Source organism: Gymnoscopelus braueri (genome assembly GCF_963280865.1).
Source record: "Gymnoscopelus braueri genome assembly, chromosome: 19".
In the NCBI taxonomy this organism is placed as follows: domain Eukaryota; kingdom Metazoa; phylum Chordata; class Actinopteri; order Myctophiformes; family Myctophidae; genus Gymnoscopelus; species Gymnoscopelus braueri.
The window spans coordinates 20,593,799-20,616,316 of NC_137621.1; the positions used below are offsets into that span (position 1 = coordinate 20,593,799).

The 22,518-nt window shown below is 46.1% G+C and overlaps 3 protein-coding genes across 3 annotated transcripts; all 3 read right to left on the minus strand.

The window, feature by feature from the left end:
- Positions 1–5,684: 5,684 nt before the first annotated feature.
- LOC308074707 (sodium- and chloride-dependent creatine transporter 1-like) lies at positions 5,685–7,463 on the minus strand (the record flags this gene model as incomplete). Its single annotated transcript, XM_080414212.1, has 1 exon — positions 5,685–7,463. Exon 1 carries the CDS (start codon positions 7,440–7,442, stop codon positions 5,685–5,687), a length of 1,758 nt encoding a protein of 585 aa, XP_080270338.1. The 5' UTR covers positions 7,443–7,463.
- Positions 7,464–10,623: 3,160 nt separating this feature from the next.
- LOC308074708 (sodium- and chloride-dependent creatine transporter 1-like) lies at positions 10,624–12,417 on the minus strand (the record flags this gene model as incomplete). Its single annotated transcript, XM_080414213.1, has 1 exon — positions 10,624–12,417. The coding sequence occupies exon 1, from the start codon at positions 12,394–12,396 to the stop codon at positions 10,624–10,626; it is 1,773 nt and encodes a 590-aa protein (XP_080270339.1). The 5' UTR covers positions 12,397–12,417.
- Positions 12,418–16,378: 3,961 nt separating this feature from the next.
- On the minus strand, positions 16,379–18,277 carry LOC308074709 (sodium- and chloride-dependent creatine transporter 1-like; the record flags this gene model as incomplete). Its single annotated transcript, XM_080414214.1, has 1 exon — positions 16,379–18,277. The coding sequence occupies one exon, from the start codon at positions 18,275–18,277 to the stop codon at positions 16,379–16,381; it is 1,899 nt and encodes a 632-aa protein (XP_080270340.1).
- Positions 18,278–22,518: the final 4,241 nt, after the last annotated feature.

The following is a 22,518-nucleotide window of genomic DNA, read 5'->3' on the forward strand; positions in this document are numbered from 1 at the left end:
GTTTTTACCTATGACTGCACCGATCTGTGTAAAACTTTGTATGCGCACTCCTTAGAGGTCAAGGAAAAACCTTTGCCCTGCATTTTTTACATTTGCCTTTTATAGCGCCACCAGGAGGCCGACTTAAGTAAAACAATTTTTTTTATATTACTTCTTCCGATATTTCCAAATTTCACGCAAATCGGTACACATGATCTCCATAGTCATGTGATCAAGACGGATGTGTTAGATTTTTCATATTCCATCCTCATTGGCTAAGATTGACATCTAAAGTTTGCAGTGGTGGCTTGTTTTGAACGAAATTCCGCATATATACCATAGCTGAGTGGTTAGTGAGCCCGCCTAGGGAGCCAGAGGCCCTGGTTGCCCCAGGTACGATTCCAGGCCACGGCAGCATATGTGTCGATGAAATGAAATTTGAGCCTGAGCAAGACTCTTTTTTTAGGGGCGGCCATAGCTGAGTGGTTAGTGAGCCCGCCTAGGGAGCCAGAGGCCCTGGTTGCCCCAGGTACGATTCCAGGCCACGCCAGCATATGTGTCGATGAAATGAAATTTGACTCTTAACCCCTAATTGCTCACAGGCCCTCATTGGAAACAAGCCCGCAAGGACTTTCATGAACGTCCTGTTAAAAGGAATTATCCTTATCCTACTATGTTGAGGAACAAATGCCACCCTTTTAACATTGGCCTGTTATAGCGCCATCAGCAGGTCTAATTTAGCAAAACTTTTTTTTGCACAAAATGCCTCAAACCATGAATGCTGTGTCCGATTGCCATGCAAGGCCTAAGAACAAATGTAACCCTTTAAACATTGGCCTATTATAGCGCCACCAGGAGGCCACAATAACCTACCTGACCTGGCGGAGACCTGTGCTCCGAGGAGCACTTTTTCTAGTTTTTCAGCTTTTTGTCACATCACAGGTTTAGTAGTGTAAAACAGTGGGTGAAATTCGTTTTTATGTATGCTCCATAAGTTTCCATAAAAAGAGAAAGGAAAGTAGAAGGGGGTGGGGGGGATCAGGGGGAGAGAGATTTAAATAAAATAAATCTACGGTTTATAAAAAATATGTTTTACTTGTATGTACCTGTGTCGTGTATTTGAGTCATTAAACTGCGTGTTATCAGGCCCGTTGGTGGTAATAATATGGAGGAGAATAGAAGAGAAGACGTCAGGGTTTCCAAGTCATTCATGTTCATTTATTCAGCATCAAACAAGTACAGCATCATAGAATCCAGGGCAGAGAGCCCTCTCCAGCAGCCCCCTCTGGGCACAACATCCCAAACAAACATCTCACACCGTTCTTATAGTTGTCTAAATAGCCATATAAGGTATGTTCTATAGATAAGAGCAGCACAATGGCCATTTGGCTCAGCTGTTATAGATTGACAGCTGTTGCTGCGTTAGAACTAGCCCATTCACCAAGCATTCACCAGTCACACACACTCATGATTACTCTTCTGACTTTTAGCAAGGTAACATTAGTATCATTTCTTAATATGTTTTGACTTGCACACTGTCCATATACCACACAACTTCCCCCCACAGAAGAATTTAATTTCTTTCGCAACCAGGTATATAACAGTTTGCAAGAGAAAACATCAAAAAACAACCTTCCTTCTACTACACCCCCCATGACCAATGACTGGAAGTTTAACAAAAGGACATTCAGCAGATTCAACACAAACAACACATGAGACAGAACAACTTAGATACAGGAATAGAAATTACACAATAGTCATACAGTGGTTTACATCAAATTTCAGAATAAAAATAAAATCTTATTAGCAGAGAAAATACATCTTATATGCTCTTCAGCGCATCGATCTCTCCTTCTGTCTGCCGTCGCTCTTAGCCCCCTTCGCCGCTCATTATCAATCTCAGTCGCATACTTAACGAAAACTTAAACTTAAACTCACGTCGCATCCAGTATGCATTTCCCCTTCTAATCAGTGTGCAGGCCTTTCTGTTATCTTTAAACTCTAGAATAAAATGTGCACAGCAAACCATAATATTCTGCGGTATGAACGAATGTCTCCTTTACCTAGAAAGGGACCATAACACACGCCCACCCTAATACGTTAGGTTCAGCTGTTGTCGCAAACTCCTCGCGCAAATAAAAAACTAAAAACATAAGGGAATCGCCCTCAAAAACTCCACATTTAACCCCAGAGACCAGAAAGTTTAACAACAAAATCCTCACTTCACACTTTTACGCACGGCAACAAAAATAATGCTCCGTAGTTTAAATCACTTTATCACTAAAATACAACCTCTTGTCCCGAATGTTCAGTGTTCCATCCGATAATGCTGCTGTTGTCGTCTCTAGGTCAATGTCCACGCACCCAGCAGAAAAGCCGAGCGCAGGTCCAGATGGTTCCATTGTCTTCCAGCCAAAAGACAGCCGCTGCTCACACAAACCCTCCCCCCACGGACAACTTCGACACAGAAAGTTTTCCGCACCGCCGTCTCCACAGCCAAGCGCACCGCAGAGAAGAGTAGTTAGTTGAGCAGCCATCTGAGAACTGGTCATGAGCGGTAGTCATCACAGCGTCGCCGTCGTGAGGTCCTTCATCATAGGTCGCTCTGACGTCCCCATGGCGGTGGTCCTCCTCGCCGTAGGAAGACCCCCACGGGTCCGATTCTCCTCACAGGCCCGCATCACGGCCACCTCAAAATACACAGGTTCTTTAATCGAAGCACACACTCGCAAAAGTATGCACAACGATGGAGCTGGCCCGCCAAATATGTCGTGTATTTGAGTCATTAAACTGCGTGTTATCAGGCCCGTTGGTGGTAATAATATGGAGGAGAATAGAAGAGAAGACGTCAGGGTTTCCAAGTCATTCATGTTCATTTATTCAGCATCAAACAAGTACAGCATCATAGAATCCAGGGCAGAGAGCCCTCTCCAGCAGCCCCCTCTGGGCACAACATCCCAAACAAACATCTCACACCGTTCTTATAGTTGTCTAAATAGCCATATAAGGTATGTTCTATAGATAAGAGCAGCACAATGGCCATTTGGCTCAGCTGTTATAGATTGACAGCTGTTGCTGCGTTAGAACTAGCCCATTCACCAAGCATTCACCAGTCACACACACTCATGATTACTCTTCTGACTTTTAGCAAGGTAACATTAGTATCATTTCTTAATATGTTTTGACTTGCACACTGTCCATATACCACACCTGTACACAAGATGTTTCAATAAAGCAAAACCTTGAACCTTGAATCACTTAGCCAACAGATGTGCTGTCTAGTAGTAGATAAGGTTCTTGCCAACAGGTGTAGGCCAATAATCACAGTACTGTATATGACAATAACTTAACATTACTTTTGATAATACTATTTTTTATCACTATCATGATCAAGATTATGATAAACGCAAAAAGCAAGATGTAGCACAGAAAATGTTGTCTAACAGACAAGATTTTACCATAAAGACAGCCAATTTGATGCAACTGTGACAACACAATAAATGGAAAGATTTTTCTGGTTTTGCCTAAATGTTTTATTGAATCTAAGTTCTTTAACACATGTGGTCTTATTTGATTATTATTTCTGGACTTATGTCTGGTATTAAAAAGCCACAGATTGATGGAGCCGTTTTAAACCAGCAAAACCCACACTCCAAGAGTGGAACTACCATCAGAACTGTTTCTTCTTTCCTCTGTCACCTCAGCTTGAAGTCCTGTTGCTCAAAGTCAGCCTCCTTAGTCAGATATGTTCAGGAGCAAACCTACTGATACATTCCTCCCAGTTCTTAATTTGTTGAATGAATACATTGCCAATATGAGCTTGTAATGGGCTGTCCACACTAAACCCGGTAACAAAGTAAAAATAAAAAAGGTTCTAACTCAAGTGTATCCTCACCAGATTCCACACCAAAACTATAATGTTAGAGTTTTTGACCCAATACAGTAACCCAGTACAGAGCTTTTTTGGGACACAAGGGGGCCGTGGTTCTTTCTCATGTTTTTACAGATTATGAAAGTGCAGAATGTAACTTAGAAATGATGTGTCATACATTGAAATTTGAAAATATTTGTATGCAGTTAAACCTCTAACCAAGAATCTGAGTAAAAGGCTCCCAAAAGTAGAAGTTTTTCAAACTACAGGCAGGTATGGGTTGTGAACAATGCCATGTAAATGCCACTCTTCACTGTCATGGTGGTTATAGCAATGCTGTTACTTTATTCAGACTTGTACTCTCTGTGTCATGTGTAGCTCATCAGCTAGCTGCATGAAGCTGTGTTCCGTCATCAACTAAAGCGTATCAAATATAAGACTTCCGGTGGACGATCTCTTCAGAATTAGAGTAACCTCTTGAGTTAACAGAAACCATTGAAAACCATTGAAAAACGGTTCATTTGCACATTGAAACTATAAATTAAGCATTTAAACGAAGCTATACAATATATTATGTTTCTGTGTAACAAAAACGGTTTTAATAACATTAATAATGTATCTAATTGGATAAATGCTGTTCACTGTCTGGAGTGCATAGCCTATACAAATTGGACGCTGTACAGGAGACGGCTCTTCGTGTCAGCACTTCAGACATACGCACGTGTTCGGGGAGACCTCCCCTGTAACGCCACACTCTCAGCTAAGCCGAAGAGGTGTAAACAAAAGTGTGGCGGGCCGTCCAGTGAGGTCAGAGGTCAGAAAAGTGCCATTTTCAGACAATAGTGGACACTGGACTGGAGATGGCTCTTCATGTCAGCACTTGACATACGCACACGCACCCTGTTTATTAGTTCCGGGAGGGTGATACCAAGTGAGCCATTGGTTCTCAAAGTCGGGGTCCTTAGGGGGAGGGATTCATGTGTTTACGTCAAACAACGACCGGACGGACGCTAAAGTGCAGATAGCAGTTCTCAAGCTCCAGGAAACAGCCCCTGAGAGGCTGAGAGGAGTAACGCACATGCAGAAATGCACTCGAGGGGTCTCTACTGTACACTGGACGGGTGCACGTAAATGTGCATATGGTGAATCAGTGAGAGCAAGCTGTTTCTTCTCTCTCTCTCCCTCTCTCTCTCTCCATACACCTCACTGGCATTTACTCAACGTTTTGGCTCCTCTGCCCGCATAGTGTTATAGGTGGTGGTGTTTTGATTGTTTTTTATTGCATTGTGTTGAGATGGTTGGTGTTCAGGTGCAGTTACTCTAGTTAATAGCAGGTTGCCTCTCAGCTTATACAGCCAGAGAGGATTGTTATGTTTTAAATGATAATTGAAACTGTTTTACTGTTTTACTGTTACCCCCACATTTCACTTTGGTGAAGGATTTTCCTACCTACAGTTTTTTGTGTTGTGTACATTGTAATCCTATATACTGTACTTACACAGTAAGCGGACTAAAAGGATCCCCCAGCCCTCCCCCCAATTTGTTTTTAATAAAAAAAATTAAATAAAAGAACACTGGTTCGGCCTGTCCTCTATGGACTACCCTCCTGTGCAGTGCAACGTTAGTATTGTGTTCAAAACGTTCTATTGTATTTTATTAAATTTTTTCCATAAAGGGAACGGCACTCCATTTGTACGGTACTCTTAATGCTTCCTTCCAATACTATAGCAGCTATTACAGTACTGTATCGGACACACACACACACGCACACGCGCGCACACACACACACACACACACACACACACACACACACAATGCTCTTGCATAGTCGGGCCTAAACGACACTCTCGTCGTCCATCCCAGACAATGCTCTCTTATCCTCTTTCCCTCGGGACAGAGACGGCAGAGACTTCATGTCTGTGTCTGGAGACATGTCCTCCAGATGATGAGGACCCCACACAGGAGCGGTCAGACGGACCCAACGCTTCTTCAACGTGCCTTCGGCGCGGTAGAGCTTGTAGAGCAGGATAGCAGGTCCACAGAACATCGAGGACAGAGAAAGGCACCAGCCGATCATCTCACCCCACCACGGATACACGTATGTTTTGTTGTAGGTCAAGGGCGGGTAGTTAATCAGGTAAAATAAGAAGACGCCCACACAGATGCAGGGGCTGAGGAAAGACCAACAGCATTTCATACACCATGTCAGCCGCGGTCTGTAGCCGATCATGCGAACGACATCATCCATGAAGCGATCAGCTCCATAGACCCAGGCCACCACTATACATTGCCACGATGCTTGCCAGAGCAGCGTAATTCCACTGACGGCATAGGTGTCATATAGGTGGAAGACATACATACCCCCCTGTGTTATCATGGAGAGTTCGATGATGAAGCACAGTAGAGAGTAGAGTGCCACGACGATCTCCCGTCGGTAGCGATGGTCGAATCTCCTTGGAAGCACATCCAGTATCCCCGTTACGAACCCTTCGACGGCCGCAAACTGGCTGCCCACTCCCAGCAGCAGCAGCATGAAGAAGAACAACGCGGCCCAGATGGGCGCTCCGGGCATCATAGTCACAGCTTTGGGGTACGCTATGAACGCCATCCCCGGGCCCGACATGGCCACCTCCTCGATACTCACTCCCTGTTCGGCGGCCATGAATCCCAGTATGGAAAAGACGACGAACCCGGCCAAGAAGCTGGTTCCGCTGTTTATCAGGGACAGAACGTAGGCGTCTCTGTAGCAGTCGTTGTTGAACCGGTTGTAGCTGCCCAGAGCGGTCAGGGCTCCCATTCCGATGGAATAGGAGAAGAAGATCTGAGTCGCAGCGTTGATCCACATCCGTGCCTCGCCCAGTTTGGACCAGTCAGGCTTGAGGTAGTACACAATGCCGTTGTAAGCTCCGGGAAGCGTGAGTCCTTTGCCCAGCAAGATTATGAGAATCACATAGGGGAAGGTTGCCGTGAAGTACGCGACCTTACCCGTGGACTTGACTCCTTTCCATACGCAGAAATACACGATGACCCAAACAGCCAGCAGACACAACGCCAGCTCCCAGCTCAGTGCACCGGGCTGATCCAAACCGCCGGAGATGCTCAGCACCTTGTTCTCCCAGAACTCGGTAACGGGGTCCTTGCAAGTCACGTTAGGAGGGAAGGTGATGTTGTTCCCGAGGGTGCCGTTCATCAGACATTTGCCCTGGCTAAAATCCTCCACGCACCTCGCCGTGTTCCACTCGTTTCCGCAGGTGCTCCAGGGGAGGGTGGACCAGCTGAAGGTAGAGGACAAGGATACGATGAAGTAGTAGAACGACCACGCTATGACGACGCTGTAGTAGGTGTTTACAAGAAACACAAGCACCATGGAGGCGTAACCCAGACCGTTAAACAGAGGAGCGATGTTCCACGCGTTGACGCCTCCCGCCTTCATGAACTGACCCATGGCTATCTCCAGGAAGAAGATTGGAATGCCCGCCAGGAACACAAACAGCACGTAGGCGATCAGAAACACTCCTCCTCCGTTCTCGTAGACAAGGTAGGGGAAGCGCCACACGTTGGCCAAGCCCACGGCAAAGCCCATGCAAGTCATGATGAAGTCCAGCTGTCGGGTCCACGTCTGCCTCACGGGGGCGGCGTTGCCCTGCACTGATGATGTCTTCTTCGTCACCAGAACCTCGGCCAAGCCAAGTTTCTCTAGTCCCTGTTTCTCCATTCCCTATCATTGAATAACTGCTCCTCTGTTTTTACTGTAAATACTGTACAGAATGATCAGTTTCCGTGCAGAACACAACACATAGCCTTAAATAGCAGTGTCAGGCGACGACATCACTGGGAACTGTGATGTCATTCTATTTCAGACAACCTGTAGGTGGAAACCCCCCCAGTTTCGAGCGAGCCCTCCGACTCGTGCGCGCGTTGGACTCCTTGGTCCGTGTTTCAAGACGGGTCTGGTGGGTAGGGTAGGCGACATCATCGTCGACCCGGTGATTTGTGTGAAATTTGGATTCAATATGAAGGAGTAATATCAAATTATTTTTTTTACATAAGTCGGCCTCCTGGTGGCGCTATAAAAGGCAGATGTGAAAAATGCAGAGCAAAGGTTTTTCTTTGGCCTTTAGGGAGTGGCATACAAAGTTTTACACTGATCATGCAGTTATAGGTAAAACAAGGGAACCAGGGGACCTGGTACTGCCAGACCCCTAGTGGTTGAAATCTGAATGGCCGGAAATCTGAATGGTTTCTAAACTACGTCACGCTAAGCTTGACCAATCAAAAAGAGGGGCATGTAAGAAAATGTTTTCGTCCATATATGGACGAAAACGATAGCAAAAGGGGACCGACAAAGCCTCATGTAGGCCTGACCCCCTGGGTCTGGCAAACATGAATTGGCCTGTTATAGCACCACCATGAGGCTGATTTGAAAAATGTAGAGATTAGCTTTTCACAGACAAACAGATGGACGGACAGGGTGTAAAACATAGTCTCGGCCATGACTTTCGGCCTGGCGGAGACAATAATAGAGGAAAGGCCATGGGGTCACCAAAGTCCAGGGGTTCCTCCTCTTAAATAGATGAGGTGCACCAAACTCTCTTTTCCCAGTGTTTCGCACAGGTGGGTGTGGTTTTGAGGTTAGGTTTAGGCATTAGTTGCTGTGAGGTTAAGGTTGGGTTTTAGGCATAGTATTTGTGAGGTCAGGGTTAAGGTTAGAGTTGGGCATAGTTTTTGTAAGGTTAGGGTTTAGGCATTTAAACACGCCCACCTGGTCGAAACACCAAAGAAAGAGGGGAGGGGCCCGAAGGTAAGTAAAAGTAAAATATGTAGTAACTAAGTGTGCATATACATGTGATAGTGTTTTAAGTAAAATTGTTGTGTTTATAGGTGTGGGAATATTTTGGAGGTACCTGGGGAATGGTATGAGCTAGCCAGGTAATAGGGACCCACCTATATAAGGGAGTCAGTCTGTGTATGAGAGATGAGATGACAGGTTGGACACAATACTTACTGTCAAATAAATATGTTTAAAAAAAAAGTGATAAAAATAAAGACTTCATGATTGAAGGTTGCCACTGATTTGCTGCCTTGGCCGCTCGGGCAATCTTACAGTCGGGAGAAGAAAGAGGCCACTGGAAGTTGCTTTTATGCTTTTAGAAGTGCTTGATAAGCACATGAGAATGCCGTGAAAAGCTCTTACATTCAACATATTCCACTAATGGCTTTCAGCCACGTTATTCTTCCATACATTTCTTTGTTTCCTTGGGCGGGGTGTTCTCAGTTGAAGGGGGCACGAGTCGCCCTAATAAATAGTGTTACCTTTATTTGCGCCACCTAAGCCATTGGTTCTCACAGTGGGGGTCCTTGGGGGGAGGGATTCATGTGTTTACGTCAAACAACGACCAGACGGACGCTAAAGTGCAGTTAGCAGTTCTCAAACTCTTCGCCAAGAAACAGGCCGTGGCCCCCTGAGGAGAGGAGTAACGCACATATGCAGAAATGCACGCGAGGGGTCTCTACTGTACACTGGACGGGTGCACGTAAATGTGCATATCTCTGCTGTCCGGCAAAAACCAGCTAACTTCAAAATGTAAATTTTTCATGAAATTAAAAAAAGTGGAGTTAGGAGGTTTTGTTCATCAAAGGGGGTGGAGCCTGGAGTCAGCAAAACCAGCTAACTCCGGTGCAGTTAGCTGGTTTAGCAGACATTTTGAGGATCCAATGGAGTTAGCTGGTTTTGTCAGAAGCGCTTTTTAATGCTTTTCATTGGTTCAATATTTTTGCCAGACCCAAGGGGTCGGCTTACATGAGGCTTTGTACCTGTTTCGTCCATACATGGGCATGGTCACTTTGTCCTTAGGCCCCAGCCATAAAAGTCTGTCCCCCTTTCGTCCATACACGGGCATGTTTTGTACCTGTTTTCTCCATACATGGGCAAAAAACAGGTTTTGGTCACTTTGTCCTTAGGCCCCAGCCATAAAAGTCTGTCCCCCTTTCGTCCATACATGGGCATAGACACAGGCTGACACGTCATGTGAAGTCTGGGTCTGGCAGAACCAGGTCTCCTGGTCTTGTTTTACCAACACACAGACGTAAAGGGTGTTCAATGGCCCTGATTTATGAAAAAAATAAAATAATGCAAAAGCGTCAAAATGGAGCTAGCTGGTTTCTGCCGGACAGCAATGATATGGTGAATCAGGGAGAGCAAGCTGTTTCTTTTTTTCTCTCTCTCTCTTTCCATACACCTCGGTGGCATTTACTCAATGTATTGGCTCCTCTGCCCGCATAGTGTTATAGGTGGTGTTTTGATTGTTTTTTATTGCATTGTGTTGAGATGGTTGGTGTTCAGGTGCAGTTATTCTAGTTAATAGCAGTTTGCCTCTCAGCTCATACAGCCAGAGAGAGAATTTAGATATTTTAATAGATTTTCCTACTTCTTTTTTGTTTTTGAGTACATTGTAATCATATATACTGTACTTACACAGTAAGTGGATTAAAAGGTTCCCCCAGCCCTCCCCCCAATTTGTTTTTAATAAAAATAAATACATAAAAATACTGGTTGAGCCTGTCCTCTATGGACTACCCTCCTGTGCACTGCAACGTTAGTATTGTGTTCAAAATGTTCTATTGTATTTTATTCTAACTTTTTCATAAAGGGAACGGCACTCCATTTGTACGGTACTCTTAATGCTTCCTTCCAATACTATAGCAGCTATTACAGTACTGTATTAGACACAGACACACACAAACACACACACAATGCTCTTGCATAGTCGGGCCTAAACAACACTCTCGTCGTCCATCCCAGACAATGCTCTCTTTTCCTCTTTCCCTCGGGACAGAGACGGCAGAGACTTCTTGTCTGTGTCTGGAGACATGTCTTCCAGATGATGAGGACCCCACACAGGAGCGGTCAGACTGACCCAGCGCTTCTTCAAAGTGCCTTCGGCGCGGCAGAGCTTGTAGAGTAGGATAGCAGGTAAACAGAACATAGAAGACAAAGAAAGGCACCAGCCGATCATCTCGGCCCACCACGGATACACGTACGCTTTGTTGTAGATCAAGGGCGTGTAGTTAATCAGGTAAAATAAGAAGACGCCTACACAGATGCAGGGGCTGAAGAAAGACCAACAGCATTTCATACACCATGTCAGCCGCGGTCTGTAGCCGATCATGCGAGCAACGTCATCCATGAAGCGATCAGCTCCATAGACCCAGGCCACCACTATACATTGCCACGATGCTTGCCAGAGCAGCGTAATTCCACTGACGGCATAGTAGTCAAATAGCTGGAATACATACATACCCCCTTGTGTTATCATGGAGAGGCCGATGATGAAGCACAGTAAAGAGTACAGCGCCACACCGATCTCCCGCCGGTAGCGATGGTCGAATTTCCTTGGAAGCATGTCCAATATCCCGGTTACGAACCCTTCGACGGACGCATACTGGCTGCCCACTCCCAGCAGCAGCAACATGAAGAAGAACAACGCGGCCCAGATGGGCGCTCCGGGCATCATACTCACAGCTTTGGGGTATGCTATGAACGCCAGCCCCGGGCCTGACTCTGCCACCTCGTTGATACTCACTCCCTGTTCGGCGGCCATGAATCCCAGTATGGAAAAGACGACGAACCCGGCCAAGAAGCTGGTTCCGCTGTTTATCAGGGACAGAACGTAGGCGTCTCTGTAGCAGTCGTTGTTGAACCGGTTGTAGCTGCCCAGAGCGCTCAGGGCTCCTACTCCGATGGAATAGGAGTAGAAGATCTGAGTCGCAGCGTTGATCCACATCCGTGCCTCGCCCAGTTTGGACCAGTCAGGCTTGAGGTAGTACACAATGCCGTCGTAAGCTCCAGGAAGCGTGAGTCCTTTGCCCAGCAAGATGACGAGAATCACATAGGGGAAGGTTGCTGTGAAGTACGCGACCTTGGCGGTGGACTTGACTCCTTTCCATACACAGAAATACACGATGACCCAAGCAGCCAGCAGACACAATGCCAGCTCCCAGCTCAGCGCACCAGGCTGATCCAATCCGCCGGAGATGTTCAGCACCTTGTTCTCCCAGAACTCTGTAACGGGCGATCGCGCAGCACAAGCGAGGTCCTCACAAGTCACGTTGGGAGGGATGTTGTTCGCCAGGGTGCTGTTCATCAGACTTTTGCCCTGGCTAAAATCTTCCACGCACCCCGCCGTGTTCCACTCGTTGCCGCAAGTGCTCCAGGGGAGGGTGGACCAGCTGAAGGTAGAGGACAAGGATACGATGAAGTAGTAGAACGACCACGCTAAGACAACGCTGTAGTAGGTGTTTGAAAGAAATAGGAGCACCATGGAGGAGTAACCCAGACCTCTAAACAGAGGAGCGATGTTCCATGCGTTGACGCCTCCTGCCTTCATGAACTGACCCATGGCTATCTCCAGGAAGAAGATCGGAATGCCCGCCATGAACACAAACAGCACGTAGGGGATCAGAAACACTCCTCCGCCGTTCGTGTAGACAAGGTAGGGGAAGCGCCACACGTTGCCTAGGCCCACGGCGAAGCTCATGCAGGCCATGATGAAGTCCAGCTGTCGGGTCCACGTCTGCCTCACGGGGGCGGCGTTGCCCTGCATTGATGATGTCTTCTTCGTCACCAGAACCTCCTCCAAGCCAAGTTTCTCTAGTCCCTGTTTCTCCATTCTCTATCAATGAATAACTGCTTCACTGTTTTACTGTAAAAACTGTACATGAATCTCCACAGTCAGTCAGCAAAACAGAATAATCAGTTTCCCTGCAGTAGACAACACATAGCCTTAAATAGCAGCGTCAGGCGACGACATCACTGGGAACTGTGATGTCACTCTATTTCAGACAACCTGCAGGTGGAAACCCCCCCAGTTTCGAGCAAGCCCTCCGACTTGTGCCGTTGTGCGTTAGACTCCTTGGTCCGTGTTTCAAGACGGGTCTGGTGGGTAGGGTAGGCGACATCATCGCCGACCCCTAGCACCCGCTGTACCTGTACGAGGCCCGGTCCCCGCCATGGCGAAGCGACGCGGTCAGGACGCGCTTGGGGCAGTTCGTCCAGGTCGACAGTCGCACCGGGGTTAGGGAGCCCTGTGCCCAGAGATACCTCAGTCCACAGCCCCGGGGGGAAATGGCGAAGTCGGGCGGGGGGCGCAGTAAAGCTCAGGCGCGTGAGCAACCTGAGCCACCTTCACCCCGAGCCCTTCCAGGCCGGCCCAGAGCCGGTCGCGACACATGCCGCGGAGAAAGTGCGCCTGGCTAAATGGAGTTTACCACCAGCTTTGGGCTTGGGCTGCATTCACAAACAACCAGACTCCGAGGAGACGGTGGCCACTACCGGCCTCACACCGTCCACGGGCTGAGCATCTATCAGACACAAAGCCGGCTCCTGTACGCCACATTTCCCGCGGCCACCGCGGGCGGGGATTCGGCGCTGGCCTCTTCCCGCTTTGCTCGCCGCTACTAGGGGAATCCTTGTTAGTTTCTTTTCTTCCGCTTAGTAATAATTATATTTAAATTCAGCGGGTCGTCTCTCGTCTGATCTGAGCCAGGTGGTAAGTGATCTGAGCGATCGTAAGCGAGGCGGTACGGGTCGTGCCTTCCACCGGGGGAGGGCTCACAGGCTGGGGAGAGGTGAGTGCTACGCGCGCTTCTGCTGCAGACACTAGCAGGAGCTAGTGTCCACTAAAACGTTGTGCTCATAGTAAGCTCACTGATAAATCCGCAATTGTCTAATGAAAATAGTCATAATAAATTGTATAAATATAATATAAAGCTGAATTAATCCTTTAACTAATAGTAATAATTAATTAAAACGTTGTGCTCGCCTCTCATACTCATAGTAAGCTCAGTAGCTCACTGATAAATCCATTAATGAAAACTAGAAAAAGTGCTCCTCGGAGCACAGGTCTCCCGCCAGGTCAAGTAGGTTAGTGTGGGCCAGCAACGTTCGGAATTTGCCAATCAGGATGGAATGTGAAAAATCGGACAGATCCGTCTTGATCACTTGACTATAGAGATAATCTCTCAAGAACAGATTCTGCACTGCGTTGGAATCTGTCGGGGAGGTTCGTCATAACAAGTGCGCATGGGCGTGCCTTCAGATCAGGAAGCGGGCCGCGCTTTACCCAATCAAATGTAGTGGGCGGGATTCACGTGTCCGTCCATCCTTCCCCCCTCGAAACAAACCGAAACTAATTTAACAATAACGTCCGCGGAGCAGACAAAACCACGGAAAGATATTCACATTTTAACTTACTCTTTCATCATAGAAACAAGTGGGCTTATAACCAAAACGATCGATGTTCTCTGGGAGAAGTGGTGTTAGTGTTCCGTGTAGAAATAGTTAGTGGGAATGAAAACATAGTCGCACCAACCGGAAGTGACGCGCTGAAGGCATACAAAACACCGGTTTCCTTTGCGCTCTGGCTCTACGTTTTCTTCCGCCCAGAGCCAACAGACATAGAACAAACAGCAGAGGGCGCTGTTTTTCATTTTCAGTTGGCGATGGGTTCCCAGATTGCTATAGAGATAATGTGTAGCGATTTGCGTGATGTTTGGACAAAATTTGTAGGAGTGATATATATATATATATTTTTAAATCTGCCTCCTGGTGGAGCTATAATAGGGCAATGTTTAAAGGGTGTCGTTTGTTCCTCAACGTAGTGTGAATGTGCGTGCAAATTTCCACCGCAATCGGACGCTGCATTCATGATTTGCAGCATTTTGTTCAAAACAGGCCACTCCTGCAAACTTTAGATGTCAATCTTAGCCAATCAGGATGGAATATGAAAAATCAAACAGATCCGTCTTGATCACATGACTATAGAGAATGATCATGTGTACCGATTTGTGTGAAATTTGGATTCAATCTGAAGGGGTAATATAAACAAAAATGTTTTACATATGTCGGCCTCCTGGTGGCGCTATAAAAGGCAGATGTGAAAAATGCAGAGCAAAGGTTTTTCTTTGGCCTCTAGGGAGTGGCATAAACAGTTTTACACTGATCATGCAGTTATACTGTAGGTAAAAACATGAATTGGCCTGTTATAGCACCACCATGAGGCTGATTTAAAAAATGTAGAGATTAGCTGTTCACAGACAGACACACGGACACGGATGGACAGGGTGAAAAACATAGTCTCGGCCATGACTTTAGGCCTGGCGGAGACAATAATAGAGGAAAGGCCATGGGGTCACCAAAGTCCAGGGGTTCCTCCTCTTGAGGAGATGAAGGTGCACCAAACTCTCTTTTCCCAGTGTTTCGCACAGGTGGGTGTGGTTTTGAGGTTAGGTTTAGCCATTAGTTTCTGTGAGGTTAAGGTTGGGTGTTAGGCATAGTATTTGTGAGGTCAGGGTTAAGGTTAGAGTTGGGCATAGTTTTTGTAAGGTTAGGGCTTAGGTATTTAAAACACGCCCACCTGGTCGAAACACCAAAGAAAGCGGGGAGGGTCCCGAAGGTAACTAAAAATAAAATATGTAGTATGTGCGCATATACATGGTTGGACACAATAATGTCAAAGAAATATGTAAAAAATAAAGTGATAAAAATAAAGACTTCATGATTGAAGGTTGCCACTGATTTGCTGCCTTGGCCGCTCGGGCAATCTTACAGTCGGGAGAAGAAAGAGGCCACTGGAAGAAGTGGCTTAGAAGTGCTTGATAAGCACATGAGAATGCCGTGAAAAGCTCTTACATTCAACATATTCCACTAATGGCTTTCAGCCACGTTATTCTTCCATACATTTTTTGGTTTCCTTGGGCGGGGTATTCTCAGTTGCAGCGGGCACGAGTCGCCCTAATAAATAGTGTTCCCTTTATTTGCGCCACCTAAGCCATTGGTTCTCAAAGTGGGGGTCCTTGGGGGGAGATTCATGTGTTTACGTCAAGCAACGACCGGACGGACGCTAAAGTGCAGATAGTAGTTCTCAAACTCCTCGCCAGGAAACACGCCGTGGCCCCCTGAGGAGAGGAGTACTAACGCACATGCAGAAATGCACACTAGGGGTCTCTACTGTACACTGGACGGGTGCACGTAAATGTGCATATGGTGAATCAGTGAGAGCAAGCTGTTTCTTCTCTCTCTCTCTCTCTCTCTCTCTCTCTCTCTCTCTCCCTCTCTCTCCCGCTCTCTCTCTCTCTCTCTCTCTCTCTCTCTCTCTAATGATTATGTTTTAAATCATAAAACTGTCTGCTTTGCTGTTACCCCCACATTTGACTTTGGCGAAGGATTTTCCTACTTTTTTGTTTGTTTTTGTGTACATTGTAATGTAATCCTATATACTGTACTTACACAGTAAGTGGATGAAAAGGCTCCCCCAGCCCTCCCTCCAATTTGTTTCTAATAAAAAATAAATACATAAAAATACTGGTTGGGCCTGTCCTCTATGCAGCTATTACAGTGCAGTATCGGACACACACACACACACACACACACACACACACACACACACACACACACACACACACACACACACACACACACACACACACACACACACACACACACACACACATGCTCTTGCATAGTCGGCCCTAAACGACACTCTCGTCATCAATCCCAGACAATGCTATCTTGTCCTCTGTCCCCCGGGACAGAGACGGCAGAGACTTCATGTCTGTGTCTGGAGACATGTCCTCCAGATGATGAGGACCCCACACAGGAGCGGTCAGACTGACCCAGCGCTTCTTCAACGTACCTTTGGAACGGCAGAGCTTGTAGAGCAGGATAGCAGGTCCACAGAACATCGAGGACAGAGAAAGGCACCAGCCGATCATCTCACCCCACCACGGATACACATACGTTTTGTTGTAGGTCAAGGGCTCGTAGTTAATCAGGTAAAATAAGAAGACGCCCACACAGATGCAGGGGCTGAGGAAGGACCAACAGCATTTCATATACCATGTCAGCCGCGGTCTGTAGCCGATCATGCGAACGACATCATCCATGAAGCGATCAGCTCCATAGACCCAGGCCACCACTATACATTGCCACGATGCTTGCCAGAGCAACGTAATTCCAGTGACGCCATAGTAGTCATATAGCTGGAACACATACATACCCCCCTGTGTTATCATGGAAAGGCCGATGATGAAGCACAGTAAACTGTACAGCGCCACAACGATCTCCCGTCGGTAGCGATGGTCGAATCTCCTTGGAAGAATGTCCAGCACCCCCGTTACGAACCCTTCGACGGCCGCAAACTGGCTGCCCACTCCCAGCAGCAGCAGCATGAAGAAGAACAACGTGCCCCAGATGGGCGCTCCAGGCATCATAGTCACAGCTTTGGGGTATGCTATGAACGCCAGCCCCGGGCCTGACTCGGCCACCTCGTTGATACTCACTCCCTGTTCGGTGGCCATGAATCCCAGTATGGCAAAGACAACGAACCCGGCCAAGAAGCTGGTTCCGCTGTTTATCAGGGACAGAATGTAGGCGTCTCTGTAGCAGTCGTAGTTGAACCGGTTATAGCTGCCCAGAGCGCTCAAGGCTCCCAATCCTATGGAATAGGAGAAGAAGATCTGATTCGCAGCGTCGGTCCACATTCGCGCCTCGCCCAGTTTGGACCAGTCGGGGTTGAGGTAGTACACAATGCCATCGTAAGCTCCGGGAAGTGTGAGTCCTTTGCCTAACAAGATGATGAGAATCACATAGGGGAAGGTTGCAGTGAAATACGCGACCTTGCCAGTGGACTCGACTCCTTTCCATACGCAGAAATACACGATGACCCAAACAGCCAGCAGACACAACGCCAGCTCCCAGCTCAGCGCACCGGGCTGATCCAAACCGCCGGAGATGTTCAGCACCTTGTTCTCCCAGAACTCTGTAACGGGCGATCGTGCGTTACGAGCGAGGTCCTCGCAAGTCACGTTGGGAGGGAAGGGGATGTTGTTCCCCAAGGTGCTGTTCATCAGACATTTGCCCTGGCTAAAATCCTCCACACAACTCGCCGTGTTCCAATCATTTCCGCATGTGCTCCAGGGGAGGGTGGACCAGCTGAATGTAGAGGACAAGGATACGATAAAGTAGTATAACGACCACGCTATGATGACGATGTAATTGGTGTTGAAAAGAAACACAAGCACCATGGAGGAGTAACCCAGACCGCTAAACAGAGGAGCGATGTTCCATGCGTTGACGCCTCCCGCCTTCATGAACTGACCCATGGCTATCTCCAGAAAGAAGATCGGAATGCCCACCAGGAATACAAGCAGCATGTAGGGGATCAGAAACACTCCTCCGCCGTTCTTGTAGACAAGGTAGGGGAAGCGCCACACGTTGCCCAGGCCCACGGCAAAGCCCATGCAAGTCATGATGAAGTCCAGCTGTCGGGTCCACGTCTGCCTCACGGGGGCGGCGTTGCCCTGCACTGATGTCTTCATCGGCACCAGAACCTCCTCCAAGCCATGTTTCTCTAGTCCCTGTTTCTCCATTCTCTGTTGTTGAGTAACTGCTTCACTGTCTTTACTGTAGATACTGCACTTCAATCTGCTCAGTCAGTCAGTCAGTCAGTCAAACAGAATAATCCGTTTCCCTGCAGAACACAACACACAGCCTTAAAGAGCAGCGTCAGGTGATGACATCACTGGGAACTGTGATGTCACTCTACTTCAGACAACCTGTAGGTCGGGACCGCCAGGGGGCTCCCCACAGCAAAACCATCTGGACAGTGGACACTAGGGACATGTGGGCACCTGGACGAGTGAGCACTTAGGGGTGGAGATAACTGGGCACCTGGACGAGTGGGCACCTAGAGAGGTGGGCACTTGGACAACTGGGCACTAGGGGCATGTGGGCACCTGGACAAGTGGGCACCTGGACGCGTGGGCACCTTAATCAGAATTTGTGTCCACCACAAGTGTTTTTTAACTACAACTAAAAAGACAAGAAGCTTTGTGTCTGATTCAATTCAGGTTGCACTAACTAATTCAGTAATAAGTTAGACACACAAGTGTGTGTGTGTGTGTGTGTGTGTGTGTGTGTGTGTGTGTGTGTGTGTGTGTGTGTGTGTGTGTGTGTGCGTGTGCGTGTATGTATGTGCGTGCGTGTACGTGCGTGCGTGCGTGCGTGCAAACACTGTGTAGAAAGCCTATAAACAATAGGATCATAGTGTGCTATTATAGTTGTAATAGGACAGGCTATTATATTCACTGCTATAAATTAAAAAATGAAATGCATTATAGTGTGATTATGGTTAAGGTTTAGGCAGAACATTTTGTTCTTGCATAATTTAATGCTTTGATTTTACTTTACTTACAGCCCCATTTAAAGACACTTCATAGCGAATTAGTTATTATAATACATATGGCATGCTTATTGTTATAAAGTATTATGAGTATTAATAAGTTCTTATAACTAATTACACAGTGCTATAAGCAGATTATGTTTATAATGCATTAGAAAATGGGTTGCATAACAGGTGTTAATGGGTTTTGCTAGGGGTGTCTGGGGTGAATTCTAATATTCATTATTCAGGTGAAGCAGTTAACGTCATATATAAATATTGTTCCATTGTCACTTCTATTACTTACAAGAGCACAGATCTGACGAATATATGTTAAAGTGAAAGTAAAATAAAATAAGAAAATGATAAGTATTTATTATTATATTTGTCAATTTTTATGCCTGTTTGTGGATCTTTGGCAATATAGTGTGTCATGAACCATTGCAACAGTGACAAATTGGAGAACACACAAGTAATTCTGATTTAAATAAAGCAATCCTTTATTTTATTTAATCTGTATGACAATATAACTAGCACATTTGCAGTGTGTGCTGTGTGGTACTCTTCCATTCTAGACTCTAGTGTTAGACCCAACGTACTGGTTGACAATGTCAAAGTTATTTAAAGCAGACTGTGAACTGGATTTGACACTACTAGATGCCATCTTTATTGTAATCTAGAGAAAGAGAGAGAGAGAGAGAGAGAGAGAGAGAGAGAGAGAGAGAGAGAGATGGTACCATAGCATAGGTCAGTGAGTGAGTCCCTACCAAAGTATGTACCTGTCCACGTCAAATCAAGGATGCCTCACATCAAGTCCACCGAGTTTCCACCAGTTTCCATTTACCTTGTAACGGTTTGCTTTATTTAAATCAGACTTACTTGTATGTGGTCTATTTTGGACAGCAGGTGTTTTTGAGGCCCTTTTAATGTCTGTTGTGTTTGGCCTGTCTGTCTCGCTTGCACATTGTGCTTACATTTGTACAGTATCTGAATTCAGTGGTTTTGTGACCCCTCCATGTCACAGGGGTACATACACCTTGTCTTCAGAACACACTCTTTGACTTCTTCAACAGTCCCCAATGTGAGCCGTAATGTAGAGCAAATCATGCTATGGTCCATTGTTGTGTAGGTCCCTCCTCAAAGGAACAGACATGATATTCATACCCAGCTGGTGGCCAGGTCTAACAAAAGGCAAAGAAAACTTGGTAAGACTGTAGTGTATATTAAGGTCGGGTCTATAATGCATTATAATCACATTTATAATGAATTATATTGCACTTATAAGTATAGCCAGGTTTATGAAGTATTATAAGTGCTGGTAATTATGCATCATTAGCTCAGCAGAACAGCACATTATAACTGCCATAACTTAGTCATTTATAAAGTCTATTTGTTATAAGTTGTTATTCATAATTACAAACGTTTATAATGAGTGTTATGAAGCCTTATGAGTGCATTATAAATGTGATTATAATGCATTATAGACCTGACCTTTAAGTAAAGTGTTGAAAACGATTACCCATTTAGATTTTACATAAAATGGAAATTGGCCTTTGGCACTCTGGCATATATACAGTATACAAATATAAATGAAGAGAAATTGAACCTTGCTTATGATCATATCTTATGTGGCATGTGTCAGTAAATGTATTGGCCTCATCAGCAAAAGGCCTTATAGAGCACTGGTTCTCAAAGTGTCCTTGGGGGGTTTTCATGAGTTCCCCAGCTAAATTACTGATAGCTAGGAACTAAATCGACAATTATGGGTATTGGGTCTTTAACTCTGAGTAAAATGTGTAAAAATGTTACAAATGTACCAATAATTGTAACTATGGAACCAAAGGGTCCATTTGGTTCCATGTGTTCACTCTCATTCTCTCAAGAGTACGTTATTTTCCAGTGTAGGTGAAGGGTCCCAGGTATCAAATGGGGGTCCATGGCCTAATGCATATTAAACTGGGGGTCCTTGATTACAATGGTTGGAAAAAAAAGTTGTATGTGCCTTCTATTTATGTCTCCATTTATGTTTTCTACTTAATTTATGTTTGAATGATTTTATCTATTTTTATTACATGTTTGGCAATTGAAGTTTTTACCTTTAAATAAATAAATGAACTGTTTTATTTCTCAACAACTGATCCCTTGTTGTTAGTATTCATTATCTAATTAATTACAAATATAAAATAAGAGAAATAAGCTCTAATTTAGATAGATATTGACCCCTGCAGGGGGTTTCCCGTCATAGCAACGTCAATGTTTGGTGTTTTACTTTTAGTTTTGACCCCCCAACAATAATCATAATAAACGCAATGACTGAGTTATACATTCCCTCCTGTCCGGGAGAGGCCCGGACATCCACAGAGCCTAGTCCCTCCACGTGCCAGAGCCTCCCCCAGTCCCAGCAGAGTAGTTCCGGAGAAGCGGACTGAGGGGCCTTGTCTTTCCCTAAGAGGACTGACCGTGGGTAGCTACTGGGACGTACGGTAAGTCGGGGCTTGATCAACCCCGGCTGGGTTACCTGGGCGAGGGTGTATGTTGCGAGACCCGAAACACCCGATGACCCCAGGCTACAACACTGATGATATACGTCCCAGGCGATCCAAGTGATGTTTTTTATTTATACATAATCAATTCAATAGTTATTTTAGCTATATTATTATATATAACACATGAAGGGGATGTTCCACCCCAGAAAGTGTATTTGGGCTATTTGTTATAGGGTCAGGCCCTATGAAAGAGCACCGCTCAGGTGCTTTTGTTGCCCGCAATATGGCCATGTAGCATCAGTGTGCAGAGAATGCAGAAGATGTGGGAGGTGTGGGGAGACAAAATGCAAAGGGGAAAGTGAAGAAAGGCAAGAAGAAGCAAAGTGTGTACATTGTGGTGGGACTCGTGGGAGACATTACACAGGATCAGCTGTCCTAGAAGAGAGAAGGAGATAAAGGTGAGCAGGGTTAGAGTAGAAAGTAAGGGATTGTCCTACGCCGAAGCAGTAAAGAGAGTGGAGAATAGTAATGGTGATAAAAAAGTAGCTGAAGTACAGCAGGAAATTGAGGGGAAAAGCTATGTAAATCATAAAAATATCTGCATGGACAAGAAACGGTTCTTGGCGTTCATTGCAATGGTCATCAATTGTGCGGTTGATATACAAACAAAGTCGGAACAAATCAAGATGGTGCTGGAAGCGGCTAGGAGATTCCTGGATGTAGTGGATGTCACTGGAGAAGACTTGAATAGTACGCTAAAGAGCCAGGGTCGAACCAGACAAACAAACTGCGAGGACACAATGAGCCACTGAACTTTCCGGACCAAGAGAACCCAAAACTTCCAGGAGGAAGGAAGAGCCTGTACATTTGTAGCCAAGGCCTTTGTTTGTTTGCGAGAGCTGGCGAGAACTTCTGGGAACTCAGATTATAGCAGCAGGGTATACAGCCATGGTTCACATGTATG